Source organism: Pongo pygmaeus, chromosome 6 (genome assembly GCF_028885625.2).
Source record: "Pongo pygmaeus isolate AG05252 chromosome 6, NHGRI_mPonPyg2-v2.0_pri, whole genome shotgun sequence".
Taxonomy (NCBI): Eukaryota; Metazoa; Chordata; class Mammalia; order Primates; family Hominidae; genus Pongo; species Pongo pygmaeus.
The window spans coordinates 148,015,835-148,036,377 of NC_072379.2; the positions used below are offsets into that span (position 1 = coordinate 148,015,835).

Here is a 20,543-nt window from a genome sequence, read left to right on the forward strand (position 1 = left end):
ATAGCCTATTTTTTTTTTTTGGAGACACAGTTTCACTCTGTCACACAGGCTGGAGTGCAGGGGTGCAAACATGGCTCACTGCAGCCTCTACCTTCTCGGCTCAAGCGACCCTCTCACCTCACTCTCCTGTGTAGCTGGGACTACAGGCAAATGCCACCACATGCAGCTAATTTTTTGTAGAAATGGGGCCTCACTTTGTTGTCCAGGCTGGTCTTGAACTCCTGGGCTCAAGCAATCCTCCCACCTCAGCCACTCAAAGTGCTGGGATTACTGGTGTGAGTCAATGCACTTGGCCATAAAAGCCTATTCAAGGGCCCACTAGCTGAGGGAACCTAGGCAAGTTATTTACTAATTACTTCATCTGCAAAATGAAGACATCCTCTCTGCAGGCACATACATGGTAGATACTTAATAAACACAAGTTGTTCCATTATTTGTTCATCTCATTCATGTTACCATGAAGAGGAGAGATCCACAAAAGCTACTTGCCAAGGAAATACAACTCGTGTAATGGCAGAGCCTCGCCCAGTGCCTACCACTCTTTGTACAACATCAAGCTATTGGTGGGATGTAGCCCTCCAAAATATCTTCTTGGTCTGGCATGATGGCTCATGCCTGTAATCCCTGCACTCTGGGAGGCCAAGTTGAAAGGGTCACTTGAGCCCAGGAGTTTGAGACCAGCCTGGGCAATGTGAGACCCTGTCTCTATTTTTCAAAAAGAATCTTTATAGCATAACTTGAGCTCTCTATTTCAGGCAAATATTCTCCAAAGAGGCAACATTACTTAAGGAATTAAGTGGGGGCAATTCAACATTTTCTTCCTCTATGCCAGTTCAAGCAACATTTCTGTCATCTACAGGGCCTGCTCAATTACTCTAGAAAAGTATTTCCCAACCTTTTCTGATCCATAAATAATTTTCGAAGTAACCCAAAATGGGGTTTACAAATAAATTTGCCAATTTTGCTTGCATTATTAATTAATTTTAATATAACACGTTTTAGATCAGAATTTTGTGAATAAGGATTGCACAGTTTTTTCCTATCATCAGCACACTGTTTAACAAAGTATAAAGTTCTGGCCCGATGCAGTGGCTCATGCCTGTAATCCCAGCACCTGGGGACTCCAAGGTGGGAGATCACTTGAGCCTAGGAGTTCTAGACCAGCCCGGGCAACACGGCGAAACCCCATCTTCTACAAAAAATACAAAAATTAGCTAGGGGTGGTGGTGCATACCTGTAATCCCAGACACCTGAGAGGCTGAGGTGGAGGATCACTTGAGCGCAGGAGGTCAAGCCTGCAGTGAGCCATCATCGTGCCACTGCACCTAGGTGACAGAGTGGGATTCTATCTCAAAAAAAAAGTATAAAGTTCATCTTATTACCAGCCAGGCCAACATGGTGAAACCCCGTCTCTACAAAAATGCAAAAATTAGCCAGGTGTGGTGATGCATGCCTGCAATACCAGCTACTCGGGAGGCTGAGGCAGGAGAATCGCTTGAACCCAGGAGGCAGAGGCTGCAGTAAGCCAAGATGGCACCACTGCATTCCAGCCTGGATGGCAAAGCGAGACCCTGTCTCAAAAGAAAAAAAAAAAGGTTCACCTTATTAGAATCTTTTATAATAGTCATAAGGACAAATTCTCCTTTTCCCATTTAACAAATGACGCATGGTATTGAGTTTTACATAATTAAAATGCATGATTTTCAATAAATTCAAAAGTAAAATATTTGGGGTGAATAAACATGAAGGATACTCAACATTGTTAATGCAAATCAAAACCACAATGAGACAGCACCTCACATCCATTATGTTGGCCACTACCAAAAGAAACAGAAAATAACAAGTGTTGGCAAGGATGCAGAGACATCGAAACCTTTGTGCACTGTGGGTAAGACTGTAAAAATCATGCAGCCATTATGGAAAACGGTACTGAGGTTACTCAAAAAATTAAAATAGAACTACCATATGATCCAGCAATCACAATTCTGGATATACAGTTGTCCCACAGCATATGCAGAAGACTGGTTCCAAAAAATAAAAAAAGAGGAAGAATAAGACTGGTTCCAGGACTACCTGTATACATCCAAATTCACTCATACTCAAACCCCAAAATCTGACCTATGCAACCTGCATATACAAAAAGCCCACCCACCCTATACACAAGTTTCACATCCCACAAATAGTGTATTTTCTCTTTTTTTTTTTTTTTTGAGCAGGGTCTTGTTCTGTTGCCCTGGCTGGAGTGCAATGGCATGAATAACAGCTCACTGCAGCCTCGACCTCCCAGGCTCAAGCAATCCTCCTGTCTCAGCCTCCTGAGTAGCTGAAACTACAGGCACATGCCACCACACCTAGCTAACTTTTTTATTTTTTGTAGAGATGAGGTTCACTATGTTGTCCAAGCTGGTCTCGAACTCCTGACCTCAAATGATCCTCCCACCCCAGCCTCCCAAGTGCTGGGATTACAGGCATCAGCCACCACGCCCAGCCAAATAGTGTATTTTCTATCTATGGCTGGTTGAAAAAAATCCACTTATAGATGGATCCACATAGTTCAAACCTGTGTTGTTCAATGGGCAACCGTATATCCAAAAGAATTCAAAGAGATATTTGTATACCAACATTAACTGCATATTACTCTTGGCTAACCGTGAATCGTGAATCACCAAATCACCAAGCAACCCAAATGTCCACCAATAGATAAATGGATTTTAAAATGCAGTCTATACATACAACGAAATAGTATACAGCCTTTAAAGAAAAGAAAAAAATTCTGTCACATGCTACAACATGGACGAACCTCAATGACATTATGCTAAGCAAAATAAGCTAATCACAAATGGGCAAATACTGTTTAATCTCATGCATATAAGTATCTCAAACAGTCAAAAATCATAGAAACAGAAAGTAGAAAGGTGGCTGCCAAGAATGTGGGGGGAGGGGGAAGTGGGAATTAGTGCTCAATGGGTACAGAATTTCAGTTCTGCAAGACGAAAAAGTTCTAGAGATTTGTTGTGCAACAATGTGAATGTATTTAACACTACTGAACTGTATATTTTTAAATGGTAAACACGATTAATTTACTATGGGCTTTTTAGAATTTTTTTAAAAAGTAAAATGTTTGATTTAGAAACTACATGTATATTAGGTACAGGGCAGGTTCTCAACAAATAGTAATCAGTTCTATTATGTGCAAGCATATGGTAGGAACTCGTATATCTACAAATAGAATATATGAAATTTCACTATAGGCTATGACACCAAAAAATACAAAAGCTGCTTTAATTATGATTGAAATTCTTCCACTGTTTAAAAATAATTAACTATTTTCTTAGATTTTTGTGATTTGTTAAAGCATTTCTCCAGTCTAGTCTTTAGTATCAAAAACTAAGGCACTAAAGCAGTCATGACATATTGTCTTTTTGATACCTTTTTTTTTTTTGAACTTCCTGGAGACATCTTGATATACTATGTATGAATTTAGCCCATATAAATGCAGCTGAGGGATAAAGATCACTGGGATCTGATTCAAGCCTATAATCCCAGCTTTCGGAGGACAAGGTGGCAGGCCACCCTGGGCAACATATAAGACCCCAACTCTACAAAAAATAAAAAATTTTAAAAATTAGCCAGACATCATGTCTCATGTCTATAGTCCTAGCTACTTGAGAGGCTGAGATGGGAAGATCCCTTGAACCCAGGAGTCTGAGGATGCAGTGAGCTATGATCACGCCACTATACTCCAGCCTGGGCAACAGAGTGAAACTCTGTGTACGAAAAAAAAAAAAAAAAGAAAAAAAGAGGCCGGGCATGGTGGTTCACGCCTGTAATCCTAGCACTTTGCGAGGCCAAGGCAGGCAGATTACCTGAGGTCAGGAGTTCGAGACCAGTCTGGCCAACATGGTGAAACCCCATCTCTACTAAAAATACAAAAACTAGCCGGGCGTACTGGCGTGTGCCTGTAATCCCAGCTACCTGGGAGGCTGAGGCAGGAGAATCACTGGAACCTGGGAGGCAGAGACTGCAGTGAGCCAAGATCGTGCCACTGCACTCCAGCCTGGGTGACAGAGTGAGACTCTGTCTCAAAAAAAAAAAAAAAAAAAGAAACATCATCGTAAGATCAGTTTGCAGAATCATTTCATGCTCTTCTTTGTTTGGTTTGTTTTTTTTTTTTTGCCTCAGAGTTTCTCAAGCTTTCTGACTTTGATCAAGTCTACCAAGGATATACATTAAAATTTTATAGTAATCAATATCATAACAGCAGCTAACAGTACACTGGGTGAGGGTGGTACTTAAATAATTATTTATTGAGTTGCTTACAGAAGAGAGGTCTCCCAAGTCCCAAATCAACTTCACAAGTATTTTATTAGTACTTACAATGTACAAAAACCTTTTTCTAAGCTCTGCCCTACAGATTAATAAAAAGGAGCTTAAAATGAAGGGAAGGAGAGAGAAAAAGACAAAAGATTAATACACATGTTATGGTACTTCTAAGCAGGAAAGAAGCTGCTTAATTTGGTTGGGATGGGAGAGGGGTGGTTTCAAGCCAGAAGCTAAACAGCATCTTGAGATGCTAAAATAAGGAAGATATTCCAGAAAGAGGACAGGCACAGAATCTCCACGTGAAATTTCCTGTAGACTAGTAAGAAAACAAAGTGAGATCAACAAGAGAAAGATATAAGAAGAAAACTACCAGAGCCAGGCACAGCAGCTCATGCCTGTAATCCCAGCACTTTGGGAGGCCATGATGGGAAGATCGCTTGAGCTCAGGAGTCTGAGACCAACTTGGGCAACACGGTGAAACTCTGTCTCTTACAAAAATACAAAAAATTAGCTGGGCATTGTGTTATGTGCCTGTGGTCCCAGCTACTCAGGAGACTGATGTGGGAGGATTGTTTCAGCCCAGGAGGTGGAGGTTGCAGTAAGCCAAGATTGTGCCACTGAAATCCAGGCTGGGTGACAGAGCAAAACCCCGTCTCAAATAAAAAAGCAAAGAAAACTATCAGAGATAATACTAATTCAGAGAGTTTGGGCTGTTCTACAGACTACCTGGAATGCTACCTTCAGGAATTTCTTAACTTGAATCCACAGCCATGAGAAGACTGAGGTGGACAATGCCACGATCACCTACAGTGGTGGTAAACAACACCCAATGGAGGTCCAACAGCTTGCTTTATATATTTTTTTCTTTGTTAAACAGGAAAAGTTATGTATTACTTGAATATTGAAGAAAAACTAAAAATTTATTGTGGGGGCAATTCAGCTGTTGAGCAAAAGAACTGGTACTTTACAAAAATAAAATAGTGTACAGAAACCAAGTATATATCATCTGAAAAGCCATCCATTTCTATAATAAAAAAATTTATGGGAGGCTGAGGCAGAAGAACGGCGTGAACCCGGAAGGCAGAGCTTGCAGTGAGCCGAGATCACACCACCGCACTCCAGCCTGGGGGACAGAGCAAGACTCCGTCTCAAAAAAAAAAAAAAAAAAAAAAAAAATTTTTACTCGATTGTCAAAGTAGGCAGACTAAGTTTGGCAATCATCATTTCTACACACCACATTCTAAGATCAAGGTCACTTTTTACTTTTAATATTCTCATTTATCCTTTGAAGAAAAAATTTAAGGTTTAACTCACTAATAAATGAAAAGGTGTGAATTATGCAAAATGAAGAGAATTACTAAATACAACCATTTTCAAAACTAGTTTAATTCAAAAAAACTTATCATGCCATACACCTAACAGTATATGAATAATATCCTTTTAGTTTACATGTTTCTGCAAATGCATAACATTTTGTTACACTAATGACTCATGAATTAAGAACAATTTGTTTCACATAATTTATCTGATTATGCTTCCCATATTAAAGTTTTAACTTGATCTTTATATTATTAAAAATACACAAAATCAAACAAAACTGGACAATAAAATATTTGCAACACAATCTGACAGATAATGTGACTATGTACCCAGAACATATAAAGACCTCTTACCACTCAACCAGACAAACAATCCAATTTTTTAAAGGGACAAAAAGCTTGAACCAAAAAAAGTATACAAATGGCCAATAAGCATATGAAAAGATGTTCCAACATCATTGATCATCTGAAAAACACAAACCCACAATGAGATACTTAATACTCATTTGATGGCCAAAATTTAAAAGACTGGCAACACGAAGTGTCAATGAAAATGTGAAGAAACTGTAACTCCTGCACAGTTACAACTGTAACTTTCAATGTAAAATGGTACAACTATTTTGGAGAAGAGTTTAACGGTTTCTTACAAAGAAAAATCAATATTTACCACTAAAACATGTCCAGGAAAGACATACAAATGGTGATAGCAGCTTTATCAACAGCTGACAACAATCCTATATGTCCATCCATGGGTAAATGAATTTAAAAACTGTAGCATATGCCTACAATGGAATATTAATTCAGAGAGTTTACTACAAGTCAGGTGCTGTGGCTCATGTCTGTAATCCCAACACTTTGAGAGGCCAAGGCAGAATCATTTGAGCCCAGGAGTTGGAAACCATCCTGGGTGACACAGGAAAACCCCATCTCTACAAAAAAATATTAATAATAAATGTTAGTTGGGCATGGTGGTACATGCCTCTGGTCCTAGCTACTTGGGAGGCTGAGGTGAGAGGTTCGATTGAGCCCAGGAGGTCAAGGTTGCAGTGAGCTGAGATCTCGCCTAAAACTACAAAAATTAGCTGGGTGTGGTGGCAGACGCCTGTAATCCCACCTACTGGGGAGACTGAGGCAGGAGAATTGCTTGAACCCAGGAGGCGGAGGTTGCAGTGAGTCGAGATCACGCCATTGCACTCCAGCCTGGGTGACAGAGCAAGACTCCATCTTGGAGGAAAAAAAAATGTTGAGAGAATGACTGTAAAGGAGCATGAAAGGACTCTGAGATGATGGCAACCATTATAGATCTTGATCAAGGCAGCGGTGCAGGTGCATACATTTGCCAAAACTCCTCAAATCATACCCTTCAAATGTGTGCTTTTTATTGTATATAAATTATACTTCAATACAGTTGTTGTTTTAACTAAAAATTAATATAACTTGACAACACCTATTAAAACTAGAAATGTTCATAATCTTGAAACAGCCAACTCCCAACTCTATAGCAAATTGTCACACAAATGTTCAAAGATACATAAGGATGTTCACTTCTTTTCAGGAGAGAAAACAACGTCAATCACAATGGATTGGTTTGCTGCATAATGCACATTCATAAACTGGAATACTATGCATCCCACTTACCAAAGAGGTACAGCTGGATGGCTTAGAGCAAGGGGCAGCAAACTTTCTCCGTAAAGGGCCACATGGTAAGTATTTTAGGCTTGGCAGGCGGTATCTAGTCTCCCTTATATATTCTTCAGGGAAGTGGGGTGGTGGTGTTTTACAACTCTTTTTAAAATGTTAACGTTCCCAGCTTGCGGGCCTTACAAAAAATGATCCCTGGCTGGGAGATCAGGACTTTGAAGCTAACGTGCCCAAATTAAAATCCTTCCTCTACCACTAACTAATTGTTACTTAATCTCTCCATCTCTTGATATTATAGTATCTATATAAAATAATGACTTAGAAGAGTACCAAGCATATAGTGAGCCCTAAAGGAGTATCAATTATTTTTTAAAAAAATAGATCTTTGTATTGACCTTAAAAAAAAGCCATGTTAGAACAAAATAACTTGGTCCCATTTTTATAAAATATATGTAAAAATACATATTCATATATGAATATATTTGAAAATTTGGGGAAGAATATACACCAAACTGTTAAAGGTAGGGAATGAGATAACACGGATCAATACGCTTTCATTTTATAAATGTCTACATTGTTTCAGTAGTTTAAACTGAACACATTTAATCAATAGACATTTCTAAATTGAAATAGATAAAACATGTGTGGTACCATTTTTGTGACTTACCAGTCCTAAGCACGTAATTTTAACTTGAGAAGTGTTTGGTTCCATTAATGAGAAAGTACATCAACTCTTTAAAATAATATTGGCACAATAACTAAAAATCATTTATCAAACACTTCATGCCAGGTACAGTTCTAAGGATGTCACATGTATCAATTCCTTTAATCCTCACAACCACCTTATCAGATGTTATCATTATCCTCACCAATTTACAGACAGGGATGCTCAGACATCAAGAGGATAACATCCCAGACACAAATTGGTAGCTGAGGGACTGGAACCGAAGAAACTGTCTCCAAAGACCACATCCTTAGAACTCTACTCTCCTCCCCTCTCAAATGCATACTATTACCACTCTGGCTGAGAAAGAAATCCTCAAAGTTAACCTTTAGTCTGTCTAGGGTTTCACACTGTACCTTTCATCAAACTACAATTACCTACTTTTAAATGTAACTTTCTGAATGATTCAAATAAACTCATTCTTCTCGGAGCTGACAATATCTTTAATCATCCAGAAAGCCAGCAGATAATACAGAACAGATAATATGGAGTAGATAATATGGAGTCAAACAGAACTAAGTTTGGATCCCGAATGCAAATTCCCAGCTGAATAATCCTGGGCAAATTCTTAACTCCTCCCCTGTAGACAGTTTCCTTCAGTTTCCTCATCTGTAAAGGTTTTCGGGGTGTGTTATGAAATTTTGTATTCTGGTAAGATATAGAGATACATAGAGATATATAGAGATACAGATATATATCATGTAAAATTTACCATTTTTAACCATTTTTAAGTGTACAATTCTGTGGCATTAAGTATATTCAAAACATTGTTCAACCATCACTATTATCCATCTCCAGAATTTTTTCACCATTCCAAACAGAAACTCTGTATTCATTAAACTCCCCATTCACCTCTACCCTCACAGCCCTGGTAACCTCTATTCTACTTTCTGTCTCCATAGAGTTGCCTCTTCTAACTACCTCATATAAATGAGATCACACAATTTTGTATTTTTGTACAAAAGGTTGCGTCTGGCTTATTTCACTCAGCATAATATTCTCCAGGTCCAGCCATGTATCAGAATTTCACTCCTGTTATGTCTGAATTATTTTGAAATCTTTTTATTTTTATTTTGAAATATCAGAATTTCACTCCTTTTATGTCTTTATTTCACTCCTTTTATGTTTTCATTGGTTTATATACCACATTTTGTTAATTCACCTGTTGATAGACAAAAGGTGGTTCTTACAAATATTAAAAACAAAAGCTGGGTGCAGTGGGTCACACCTATAATCTCAGCACTTTGGGAGGCTGAGGTAGGCAGATCTCTTGAGTTCTGGAGTTCAAGACCAGCCTGGGCAACATGGCTAAACCCTATCTCTACAAAAAATACAAAAATTAGCCAGGCGTGGTGGCATGCACTTGCAGTCCCAGCTACTTGGGAGGCTGAGATGGAAGGATCACTTGAGCCCAGGAGGCAGAGGTTGCAGTGAACTGAGATCATGCATCTGCACTCCACCCTGGGTGACAACAAGACCCTGTCTCCAAAAAAAATTTTTAATTTAAAAATGTTTAAAAAGTATCCAGGCCAGGCGTGCGCACTGGCTCACGCCTGTAACCCTAGCACTTTGGGAGGCCGAGGCGGGCGGATCATCTGAGGTCAGGAGTTCGAGACTAGCCTGGCCAACATGGTGAAACCCCATCTCAACTAAAAATACAAAAATTAGCCAGGTGTGGTAGTGCGTTCCTGTAATCCCAGCTACTCGGGAGGCTGAGGTAGGAGAATCGCTTGAACCCAGGAGGCAGAGGTTGCAGTGAGGCAAGATCACGCCACTGCACTCCAGCCTGGGCAACAAGAGTGAGACTCCGTATCAAAAAACAAAAACAACACAGCAGGGTGTGGTGGCTCACGCCTATAATCTCACCACTTTGGGAGGACGAGGCAGGTGAATCACTTGAGGTCAGGAGTTCCAGACCAGCCTGGCCAACACGGTGAAACCCAGTTTCTACTAAAAATATAAAAATTAGCTGAGGCTGGGCACAGTGGCTCATGCCTGTAATCCTAGTACTTTGGGAGGCCAGGGCAGGTGGATCACCTGAGGTCGGGAGTTCGAGACCAGCCTGGCCAACATGGTGAAATCCCATCACTACTAAAAATACAAAAATTAGCCAGGCATGGTGGTGCATGCCTGTAATCCCAGCTACTTGAGAGGCTGAGGCAGGAGAATCGTTTGAACCCAGGAGGTGGAGGTTGCAGTGAGCCAAGATGGTGCCATTGCACTCCAGCCTGGGTGACAGAGTGAAACTGCATCTCAAAAAAAATAAATAAATAATAAATAAATAAATTAGCCGAGCGTGGTGGCGCACGCTTGTAGTCCCAGCTACTCAGGAGGCTGAGGCACAAGAATCACTTCCGAGACTCCGTCTCAAAAAAAAAAAAAAAAAAAGTATCTGGGTCAAACACAATGGCTCAGCCTGTCATCCCTGTACTTTAGGAGGCCAAGGCAGGACGACTGCCTGGGGCTAGGAGTTTGAGATCAACGTGGGCAACAAAGCAGGATCCCATCTCTACAAAAAATTTAAAAATCAAATTAGCCAACACGATGGTGTGCACTGGTAGTACCAGTTACTCAGGAGGCTGAGACAGGAGTATCCCTTGAGCCCAGGAGTTCAAGGATGCAGTGAGCTATGATTTTGTTCTGTCTTGCTATTGTTAATGGAAAACAAGACCAATTATAAAGAAACTGCTAACCATATAATCTAAACACAAATTTGTCATATTTTTATACCAAGTAGTGGAACAGTGGCAAGATACGGAATGGTACAACCATCTTAGAAATTTACCAGCTGTAACTTTTGAGGTATCACTAAATTTGCTAATCCATATTTAAATCATTTTAAAAGAATGATGAAAAGCATCCCAATAAATGATCCAATTACACTGTCACTACATCCTTCAGTTTTAGCTCCAAAACCTACCTCAATTTACTCCAATAAAGAACTCATGAATTATAACAAAACAGCTTTTCAGTTAAAAGATCTACTACCCTCTCTCGCCCTTTCCCTTCCTTATATTTTTGCAAAGAGATCATCAATATCAACATTAAATCAAATTAAGCAGATACTATTACTAAATATCCAGATGATTCATCAAGTTCTCTCCAGTTGCCCGAGTGTAATAGTTGCATCTAAAGGATATCTAATTTTCAGTACTACAGATTATAACTAGAGAAAACTTGGAACTTGTTCACCTTGACAACTATTTTTCTTTGTAATCATTCCCTATTAAAGAGGGAGAAAAACACCTTTCAAAGTTCCTCACATGAATACTAATATATCCTGTTCACTTTGCAAGTTCCTTTGTCAAATTATTTCCCTACATTTTTCATGTTTCCTTAATTCATTCCACTATATTTAAAACCCCTATTCTCTAGCAACTACCAATGTATAGGTACTAGGTATACAAAGAAAAAAATAAGACAGAGCCTCTACCGGGAGGCACTTTGAGTGTAGGGAAGAGAGGGATGCATAAACAAGTGATTACAATATAATTGAGTCATGCTACAATAAAATATGATCAAAACCCTGTGGGAATACGAGAGTGGGAATTCAGGGAAGACCTCCAAAAGGTAAAGTATGTATCATCTGACCACGAACCTTTCTCTGAATTTAATGAATTGCTGCTGTTCACTTATGCTCTCCCCCGAAGATTTCACCTACTCACATAGAATCTATCATGATTTACAGAAAATTTGTCATCTATACTGATATAAAGACTTCAAGGCTAATCCATAAATCACTGCTAATTAACCACAGAATACATTATATTGGAGGATTTGTCCTTGTTGGTTTTTAAAAAGCAGATCAACTTTCTCAATCACTGCTCATGTAAAGGGTAATACTGAAATAAATTCAGAATCCTTGAGCACACTACCTCAAAAGAAGGAAGCTATCCTGGGAAAATTCCAGTATGACTTGGAGAAATTTGCCTAAAATTTTTAAATGGCCAACATATTCACTTAAATGTATTTGTGCAAGGCAAAGCTAGGTATCAAAGTATCAGAACTTTTTCTAACTACACTAGATCAACAAGTGTGGTTTTTTTTTTAAGTCACTGCTACTTAAACTGACTAAATATATTCTCAGTTGTACCAGAAAATAATTTAATATGAATTTTTAAACCAATTCCCCAAAGAGATGTTTTTCAAAATATCTCATGGCAAGTACAAAGAATAGTAATTATCAAATACAGGGAACACTCAAGGGCAAAGTTAGAAATTTTTATCCTAGGCTGGGCGTGGTGGCTCACGTCTGGATCAGCACTTTGGGAGGCGGAGGCGGGTAGATCACTTCAGGTCAGGAGTTCGAGACCAACCTGGCCAACAAGGTGAAACCCCGTCTGCTAAAAATACAAAAATTAGCCGGGTGTTGTGGTGCGTGCCTGTAGTTCCAGCTACTCGGGAGGCTGAGGCAGGGGAATTCCTTAAACCCGGGAGGCAGAGATTGTAGTGAGCCCAGATTCAGCCACTGCACTCCAGCCTGGACGACAGAGCAAGGCTCTGTTTAAAAAAAAAAAAACATATATATATATATATATATATATATATATACACATACATACACACATATATATCCTAAGATATCCGAATTTCTGCCAAAAATCTGCATAACTAGCTTATCTCATAATGGACAAGATTATTAATAGGATTTTTTAAGTACAGAATTATTAGTAACTAATATAAACGTTACTTTTTTGTTATGTCTCAACACTTAGACCAGCACCTGGAATGCCTGTACAGTGGTGTCAACACTCTCCAAAATATATGTAATAAATTTATATTGCATTTATTTGTCTCCATTTTTATGAAACCATAAGTTAGCAGATGCACATTAGATCTTTATCATATAGGACAGTGCAACCAGAAGAACGCCTATGTTTTTCTAACTTGTTTTCTTGGAATATATTCACTTTCCACAAAAACGAGAATTTAAGATGCAATGTTCCTGTTTCCGGGAAACCTTAAATATTACATAACCCAACACACCTCCGAAAAGAGAGAACGAGATGCTTTATATCTATGACTAGAATCCTACCTATTCCTAACTTTAGAGACCATGAATAGAAAATTAAAATATATCTTAAATACTTCTGTTTTCCTGCAAATAAAATTACAAATAAACAAGTTAGGATTACACACTTGATCAGTATTCCTAAATATGAATTAGTTGGCTAATGCTTATGAAGAGTAATAGAAAATAAACTCCAAAACCCCTAAAAATACAGACTACATTCAACTGTGACAACATTCGTGTTTTTCAAAGGTTTATTAAATGCTGTTTTATGGTGACATGAAAACGCCACAAAATTAAGCTAATAATAACTTGCTTGAACCCTAAAAAGCAAGCCTTTAAGTAAATAGCAAAGACACATTTTTATTTCCAAATGAATTTAAATGTTACAGATCCTGTGCGATAAACAAAGGAAGTTTAACTGTGGACAGCACACGTTAAATTTCTTAGGCAACAAACATTTCTCCATCCAGTCTTTTCTGAATCACCAAAGCTATTGTTCACAGAAAACGAGACCAATTAATAAGAAACTACTAACCATATAATCTAAACACACATTTGTCATAGCCATTCTATTTTGATCACCTACTTCTACCACCTCATCCTCATTCAACCCGTCGGGATTTGGGGAATAATCTCTGGCTGAATGACAGTTGATTTCGTTAGCACCTGTCGCCATTCTCAGATGTATCACACAAGTTGGCCAAAACAGCTTGTAATGTTTAAGGATTACGATTCTTTAGAAAGTGGCAACTCACTAGGCGTTCACCAAGTTTTCCAAAAGATCGTGCTTCTCGATTCCTCCCGCTTTCAAAAAGTAACCCTGTGGCACAGATTTTTGGGGGGAATGGAAAAGGATGTACACAATGAAGTAGGAATTCAACAGGACGCCCTCCAAAAACACAATCAATAGAGAGCAAAGAAGCTCGACTCTTCCCTCAAACTTAGCATAAAGCCAGACCAGGCGGCGAGGGCAGCCCGCGACCGCCGGAGCTCAGGGGGATTTCGGGGTGCGTCCTGGGGAAACGTCAGATGCGAAGCTACTCCGAGTTCCCCGCCGCGAACGTTGTCCCGCGGGCGCCGCGGCCCCAGCCCGGGGTCGGCGCGCCCGGGACCGGGGGCGTGCGCGAGGCGGGGGCCGAGCCCTGCCCACCCCGGCAGCGGCCCGCGCCTCCCCACGCCCCTCTCCCGCCCGCCGGCGGGCCCGGGTGTCATGCCCCTTCCCCTCGCGCCGAGCCCTCCGGAGACACAGTCCGTCCTTTGTCTGAGTGCGGACTCGGCGACTGGGTCCCACCAACTTGTGTCTGTCCCGTCCCACCCGGGCGCTCCCGCCGCGGCCGCGCCACACAAAGGAGACTTGAGGCTCGAGCTGCCACCCTGGACCGGGCACTGGAACGCCCCGACCCCGGCCCCGGCGCCCCGGCCAGGCAGGCACCGGGAAAGGAGCCCCCCACACGCCCCCCGCCCCGCAGCTCTGGGGGTCTGCGCTGCCCCACTCGCAGGGTCCCGCGGGCCAGCCCGAAGCTCACAGCTCTTTCCGGGGAGGAGGGGTTCTCCCCTCACCCTCCACCCCCCGCACGCTTACAAACGCGGCGCCCCGGTGAGCCCCGCTCGGCGATACCCGGGACCGGCACAGCAGTGGCGGGGAGGTCCTGGCGCCGCCGCCGCCGCCCGGTTTGCACTCCCGGAGCCCCGCCGGCCGGGCCGCCAGCAGCGGCGCGTTACCTTCGTCCCGCGCGCCGGCTCGCGTTGTTCCCGCGCGTCGCCCCCGCGCGCCGCCGCCGCCGCCGGGGCTCCACTGCCTTCTGAGTCCCACCGGGTGTCGGACGCGACCGGACCGAGCGCCAAACGCGGCAGCCCAATCGCCATCGCTTTTATTTGGCCCCCCCAGCCCAATCAAGCGCCGCCCCGATTGGCGGGACGCGAGGCGGGCGCCCGTCCAATCACAGGGCCCGCCGGGCTCGGAGGCGCCGAGCCAGCCCCACGCAGAGTGCGCTCAGGGCTCGCGGGCGGGCGGGCACTGGCAGCGCGTGCGCGCGCGGGCGGCGGCGGGGCTCGCTGTAAGGGACGCGACTGGCCGTTTGGAAGCGCCGCCGCCGTCTCTTTGTTCTTTCGCTGAACACACGGCACCTCTCAGGAAGGCGGTGTGCAGGCACGCGGGGACCGGGAGACATCGCGGGGGCCCGAAGCCCGCCGCGGACGGGAGGCGGGGAGGATAGGTGGCGGGAACCGGCCGAAGGGCGGGACGACGCGCCAGCGGCTCTTGGCGGGAACCGGCGCCGCAGAGTTCCCGGGCGGGGGAGGGGCGGGGCAGGGGCTGGAAGCCAAGTTTGAACCAGTTCAAAACTCGGGGGTGGTAACGGTTTTAACCGCCGCGCTCGTTTCCCCGCGCGCGGAGCCGAGGCCCGGGCCGGCCGCTCCTGGTGGTGCCCGGGGAGGGGAGGGCGCGGGCCCCGGAGGTCGGCTCTGCTGTGGCGCCGCGTTTGCGGGGAGACGCTCGCCCGGCCCGCTCGCTGCCGCCGGAACCGTTACTTCTTTTTTTTTTTTTTCCTGAGACGGGAGTTTCGCTCTCGTTGTCCAGGCTGGAGTGCGATGGCGCGATCTCGACTCACCGCAACCTCCGCCTTCCGGGTTCAAGCGATTCTCATGCCTCAGCCTCCCGAGTAGCTGGGGTTACAGGCATGCGCCACCACGCCCGGCTAATTTTGTATTTTTAGTAGAGACGGGTCTTGGTCAGGCTGGTCTCGAACTCCCAGCTCCAGGTGATCCGCCCGCCTCGGCCTCCCAAAGTGCTGGGATTACAGGCGTGAGCCACCGCCGCCGACCCGGGCCCCGTTGATTATGTCTGCTGCTACCTTGGCCGTTTATCCCCGCGCCGCTGGACTTTGGCTGGCCGAGCTCGCAGTGCTTATCGCCCTAGAAACTTGTGAAAGGGCGACATTGCTGCCATTTCAGACCCTTCCACTGTTTGTAGTTCCAAGCATGTGTCAGTGTTAAAAATCGTTTATGAAGGTGAGCACTGTTCACTTGCCGCCTCTGCAAAGTGTGAGGATATTTGCAATATTTTTTAGTGATTAAAAAATGATCTCGGGCCGGGCGCGGTGGCTCACGCATGTAATGCCAGCACTTTGGGAGGCCCAGGCGAGCGGATCATAAGGTCAGGAGATCGAGACCATCCTGGCTAATAACGGTGAAAACCCGTCTCTACTAAAAATACAAAAAAATTAGCCGGGCGTGGTGGCGGGCGCCTGTAGTCCCAGCTATTCGGGAGGCTGAGGTAGGAGAATGGCGTGAACCCGGGAGGTGGAGCTTGCAGTAAGCCTTGATCGCACCACTGCACTCCAGCCTGGGGGACAGAGCGAGACTCTGTCTCAAAAAAAAAAAAAAATTGATCTTGGTTACGGGGGGGTCAAGCTGCCTCAACCCAGAGGAATTAGAGGGATTCTGCTTAGGATACAATCTCTCCTATTGCTTCATGTGGCAATGCAGTTAAGAGTATTCCGAATTTATTTTTCCTAGGATGTATCTATGGGGTAAAATATCATTGTCATGTAAACTGAGATTCCATATTGAGAGTTCAGACTGGAAACTGAAAAAAGGTCACCTATGAACTGTTGAGGTAAAAATCTGAAGAAATATTTTTAATGATTTTAATAACTAGCCAGAATTTTTTTTTTTTTTAAGAGACGGAGTCTCACTGTCGCCCAGGCTGTAGTGCAGTGGCACCATCTCAGCTCACTGCAAGCCCCGCCTCCCGGGTTCACACCATTCTCCTGCCTCAGCCTCCCGAGTAGCTGGGGACCACAGGTGCCCGCCACCACGCCCGACTAATTTTTTGTGTTTTTAGTAGAGACGGGGTTTCACCTTGTTAGCCAGGATGGTCTCGATCTCCTGACCGGGATGATCCACCCACCTCGGCCTCTCAATGTGCTGGGATTACAGGCGTAATCCCACTGCGCTGGGCCAGAATTTTTCATCAGATGATTTAGCCCATAATTTGCCCGCCTTTCCTAAATCACCATCCCATTCCTCACATATATTCTGAACCACTCCAATGTTGGAAAGTATATATGAAGGGAAGCTAAGAGATAAGGAGAAACAAGCAATCATGTGCCCAGATAAAAGCAAAATTATCTTGTGAATCAATGATAAGACTTCAAAAAGTAAATAGGTTATGCAACTGAGATGTGACTGTAAAATAACGTAACGAATTATAGCTGTCATTACTTACAGTCACCAATACATTCATTTTCCAAGATGAAATATATCTGTCTAGGCCAGCAATTTACAATTTTTTAAAACCAGCAATTTAAATCTCAGAAATTAACTACTTATCCCTAAGTTGCTTATCAAATTACTGAACTTATCAGTCCTGTAATATTAAATATTAAAACAATAAGGCATTTTTTTAAGAGGAAGATCAACGAAATTAGAGACTACCATAAAGCAAATCAAAGCAGTATATAACTATGCAACATGGTGTAAAATGTCATATAAATTGCTAGACGTTTAGAATCAAGGAATGGATGGATCAAGATGTTCCAGGCCAGGCTTAGTGGTTCACACCTGTAACCCCAGTACTTTCAGAACTCGAGGTGGGAAGCTCCAAGACCAGCCTGGGCAACATAGCAAGACCCTGTCTCTACAAAAAATTTAAAAAATAACTGGGTGTGGTGGCACAGAAGTACCTATAGTCCCACCTGCCCCTGAGGCTGAGGTGAGGGGACTGCTTGAGCTCAAGATCTCAAAGTTACAGTGAGCTATGATCGCATCACTGCGCTCCAGCCTGAGCAACAGAGTGAGACCCTATCTCTTTAAAAAAAAAAAAAAAAGTGATTGGACAAAATAGAATTATTGGCACCAAGTGAATGTTAGGAAAAACAAGAAACACGTACAAAGAACTTACAGAGCAGCCATTCCCACTGGGAAGAGTGTGTAGGTTGGCCTCTAACCATTAAAGAGCTAGGTGGGATGATATTATATATAACAGACACTTAATATAAATATAATATGAAGGCTAGGGTGAAAAGGGATGCCAGTGGGTCACAGTATTTTCTTCATTCAATGATGACATTATCCATTTAAGCAAGGTAGTTTAGGCCACAGTAATGGCAGAAGAGAGATAATTTGAAAATATTCCAGAAGGACTTCATTGTATGTGGGGTTCATGATGTCTTGCGACTCCTTTCCGTATATGACAAATACAGCAAAGTTAGGAGGGTGAAGAAGTATTTTGCTTTTGCTACCAAAAAAAAAAAACTGTCTGAAGATGCCTAACCCAGGAAAGCGAGAAAATATACAGGCCTATTTAACAGACCTCTATGACTATTTCAATGGGAAAAAAAATTTTTAATGTGTGTGATGAATAGTAAACATATAAGCAAGTGTGTGTGTGAATGCCAGTTACTCAAGGGGCCTAGATGAAGCAGAAAGCCAGGCTAAACACAAAGGTGGATATGGAGGTTGAGGGTCACAAAGCTTTTTCATTTCTGTGTAAAGATTGTTCTGTCCTGTGTGAACAACAAAGATTCAGTATTAAAGTTAAAAGATGAAACCAAAAACAGTTAAGCCCCAAAGTTGTAACCCCAGGGCCTAGCGCTCCCGGCACACAGCTGATTCTCAGGGTTGTCTTGGGGGAACTGGAGAACATGAAGTGCAAAGTTAAGGCTGTCAGCCACCGAACTTCCCTTTCCATCCCTTCACTTCTCAGAACCTCCCTTTCAACCCCAAAAATGGGATTTACTTCCCACACATTATACAGCACTCATTTATGGAGTGCTTACTCTGTGAATGATAATTACACCGAACATGAAGTGGTGATAAAAATAAGGCATGGGAAGAGGGGAGTATTGGGTGCAAATGCTGTAATTTTAAAACAGCTTGGGGCTGGATGTGGTGGTTCACGCCTGTAATCCCAGCACTTTGGGGACCAAGATGGGAGGATTACTTGAGTTCACAAGTTCTAGATCAGCCTGAGCAACATAGCGAAACCTCATCTCTTCCAAAAATACAAAACTTAGCCGGTCATGGTGGCAAGTGCCTATAGTCCCAGCTACTCTGGAGGCTGAGGTGGGAGGATCGCTTGAGCCTGGGAGGCGGAGGTTGCAGTGAGAAGGGACCACTGTACTCCAGCCTGGGAATAAAATAATTTTTTAAAAACCACTTGGTTAGGGAAGCCCTCATTTTGAAGGTGACATATGAAGAAAAACTTGAAGGAGCTGAGGGAGCATTTACTGAGAGAAGACTGTTCTAGGCAGAGAGAAGGGCCAGTCAGTGCCTGGGCCCGAGGCGGAAGCGTGGCTGATTTGCTCTAGGACGGGAAGGGGAAGAAAAGTAGGAAATGATGAAGAATGGAGGAGGCACAAGCAGATTTTTCAGCTCCTTGTGGACCATAGTTAGGTCTTTATCTTTTACAAAATGAGAGGATTTTGAGCAGAAAGGCGATTTGATCATTTAAACAAGATCATTCTAGCTCCTGTGTTGAAAGGATCCTGAAGCGGAGCTGGGGCCAAATCAGAGAGGACAGTGATGAGTCCGTTGTAATAAGCCAGGCAAGAAATGATTGTGGCTCAGACCAAAGTGGTAACAGTGAGCTGGTGGGAAGTAGAGTCTGGATATATTTTGAAGGTATAAGCAACAGAATTTCCTGACAGATTGGATATAGGATACAAGCAAGATTGCACATGAGGAGTATCGTTCTCAATACAAGAAGCCTGAGAAGGGGTGAGCTCTCATGAAGACCCAGAGTAGCATTATACTACAGCCTGGAACACACCCCAGGCTGGGCCGGGAGATGTGTGGCATGTCGAGAAACCTTAATAAAGATAACATAATTTTTGGTTGTGATTGAAATTAACCTGATCCTTTTCGGAACCAGCTTGAGTCACCTCTAGAAAACCCAAGGAAGGTGTGGTAGCCAGCCTCTAAAATGCCCCTTTTTGGTTTTGTTTTAATTTTTATTTTTTTGTTTTTTTGAGAGAGAGAGTCTCGCTCTGTTGGCCAGGCTGGAGTACGGTGGCACAATCTTGGCTCACTGCAACCTCCATCTCCTGGGCTTAATCAGTTCTACCTCAGCCTCCCGAGTAGCTGGGATTACAGGCGCGCACCACCATGCCTGGCTAATTTTTGTACTTTTAGTAGAGATGGGGTTTCACCATGTTGGCCAGGCTGGTCTCGAACTCCTGACCTCAGGTGATCTGCCCGCCTCGGCCTCCCAAAGTGCTGGGATTACAGGTGTGAACCAACATACCCAGCAAATGCTCCCGTATTATTAATACCACCTCCTGGTATTCACTGCCTTGTGTAATCTCCCTTGTTGTGGGCTAAACTTAGTGACTTGCTTCTAATAGGATATGGCCACAAAAGGAATGGGATGTTACCCCAAAATTACATAATGAGGAGATCATGACCTCCCAGCTCCCGTGTCCCTTCCTCTGGCTGTAACAAGCTGCTATTTCAGCTTTATCTCATAGCTCCACTACCGTAAGTTCCAGCCGTATTGTATTATTCACTTTCCCAAACAGAG

General features: G+C 43.2%; 1 protein-coding gene across 13 annotated transcripts in view; it reads right to left on the reverse strand.

Annotated features, from left to right (window-relative positions):
- EZH2 (enhancer of zeste 2 polycomb repressive complex 2 subunit) overlaps positions 1 to 14,926 on the reverse strand; it is a 76,150-nt gene extending 61,224 nt beyond the window's left edge. For 2 of the 13 annotated variants that reach the window (XM_054495812.2, XM_054495807.2), the window contains exon 1: positions 14,604 to 14,923. In XM_054495812.2, coding sequence (XP_054351787.2) covers positions 14,604 to 14,887 — 284 coding nt within the window. In that variant the 5' untranslated portion in view covers positions 14,888 to 14,923. Of the gene's footprint in view, positions 1 to 14,603 lie in introns of all 13 variants that reach the window. The other 11 variants (XM_063667937.1, XM_054495809.2, XM_063667938.1 and 8 more) reach the window with 11 other exon arrangements.
- Positions 14,927 to 20,543: the final 5,617 nt, after the last annotated feature.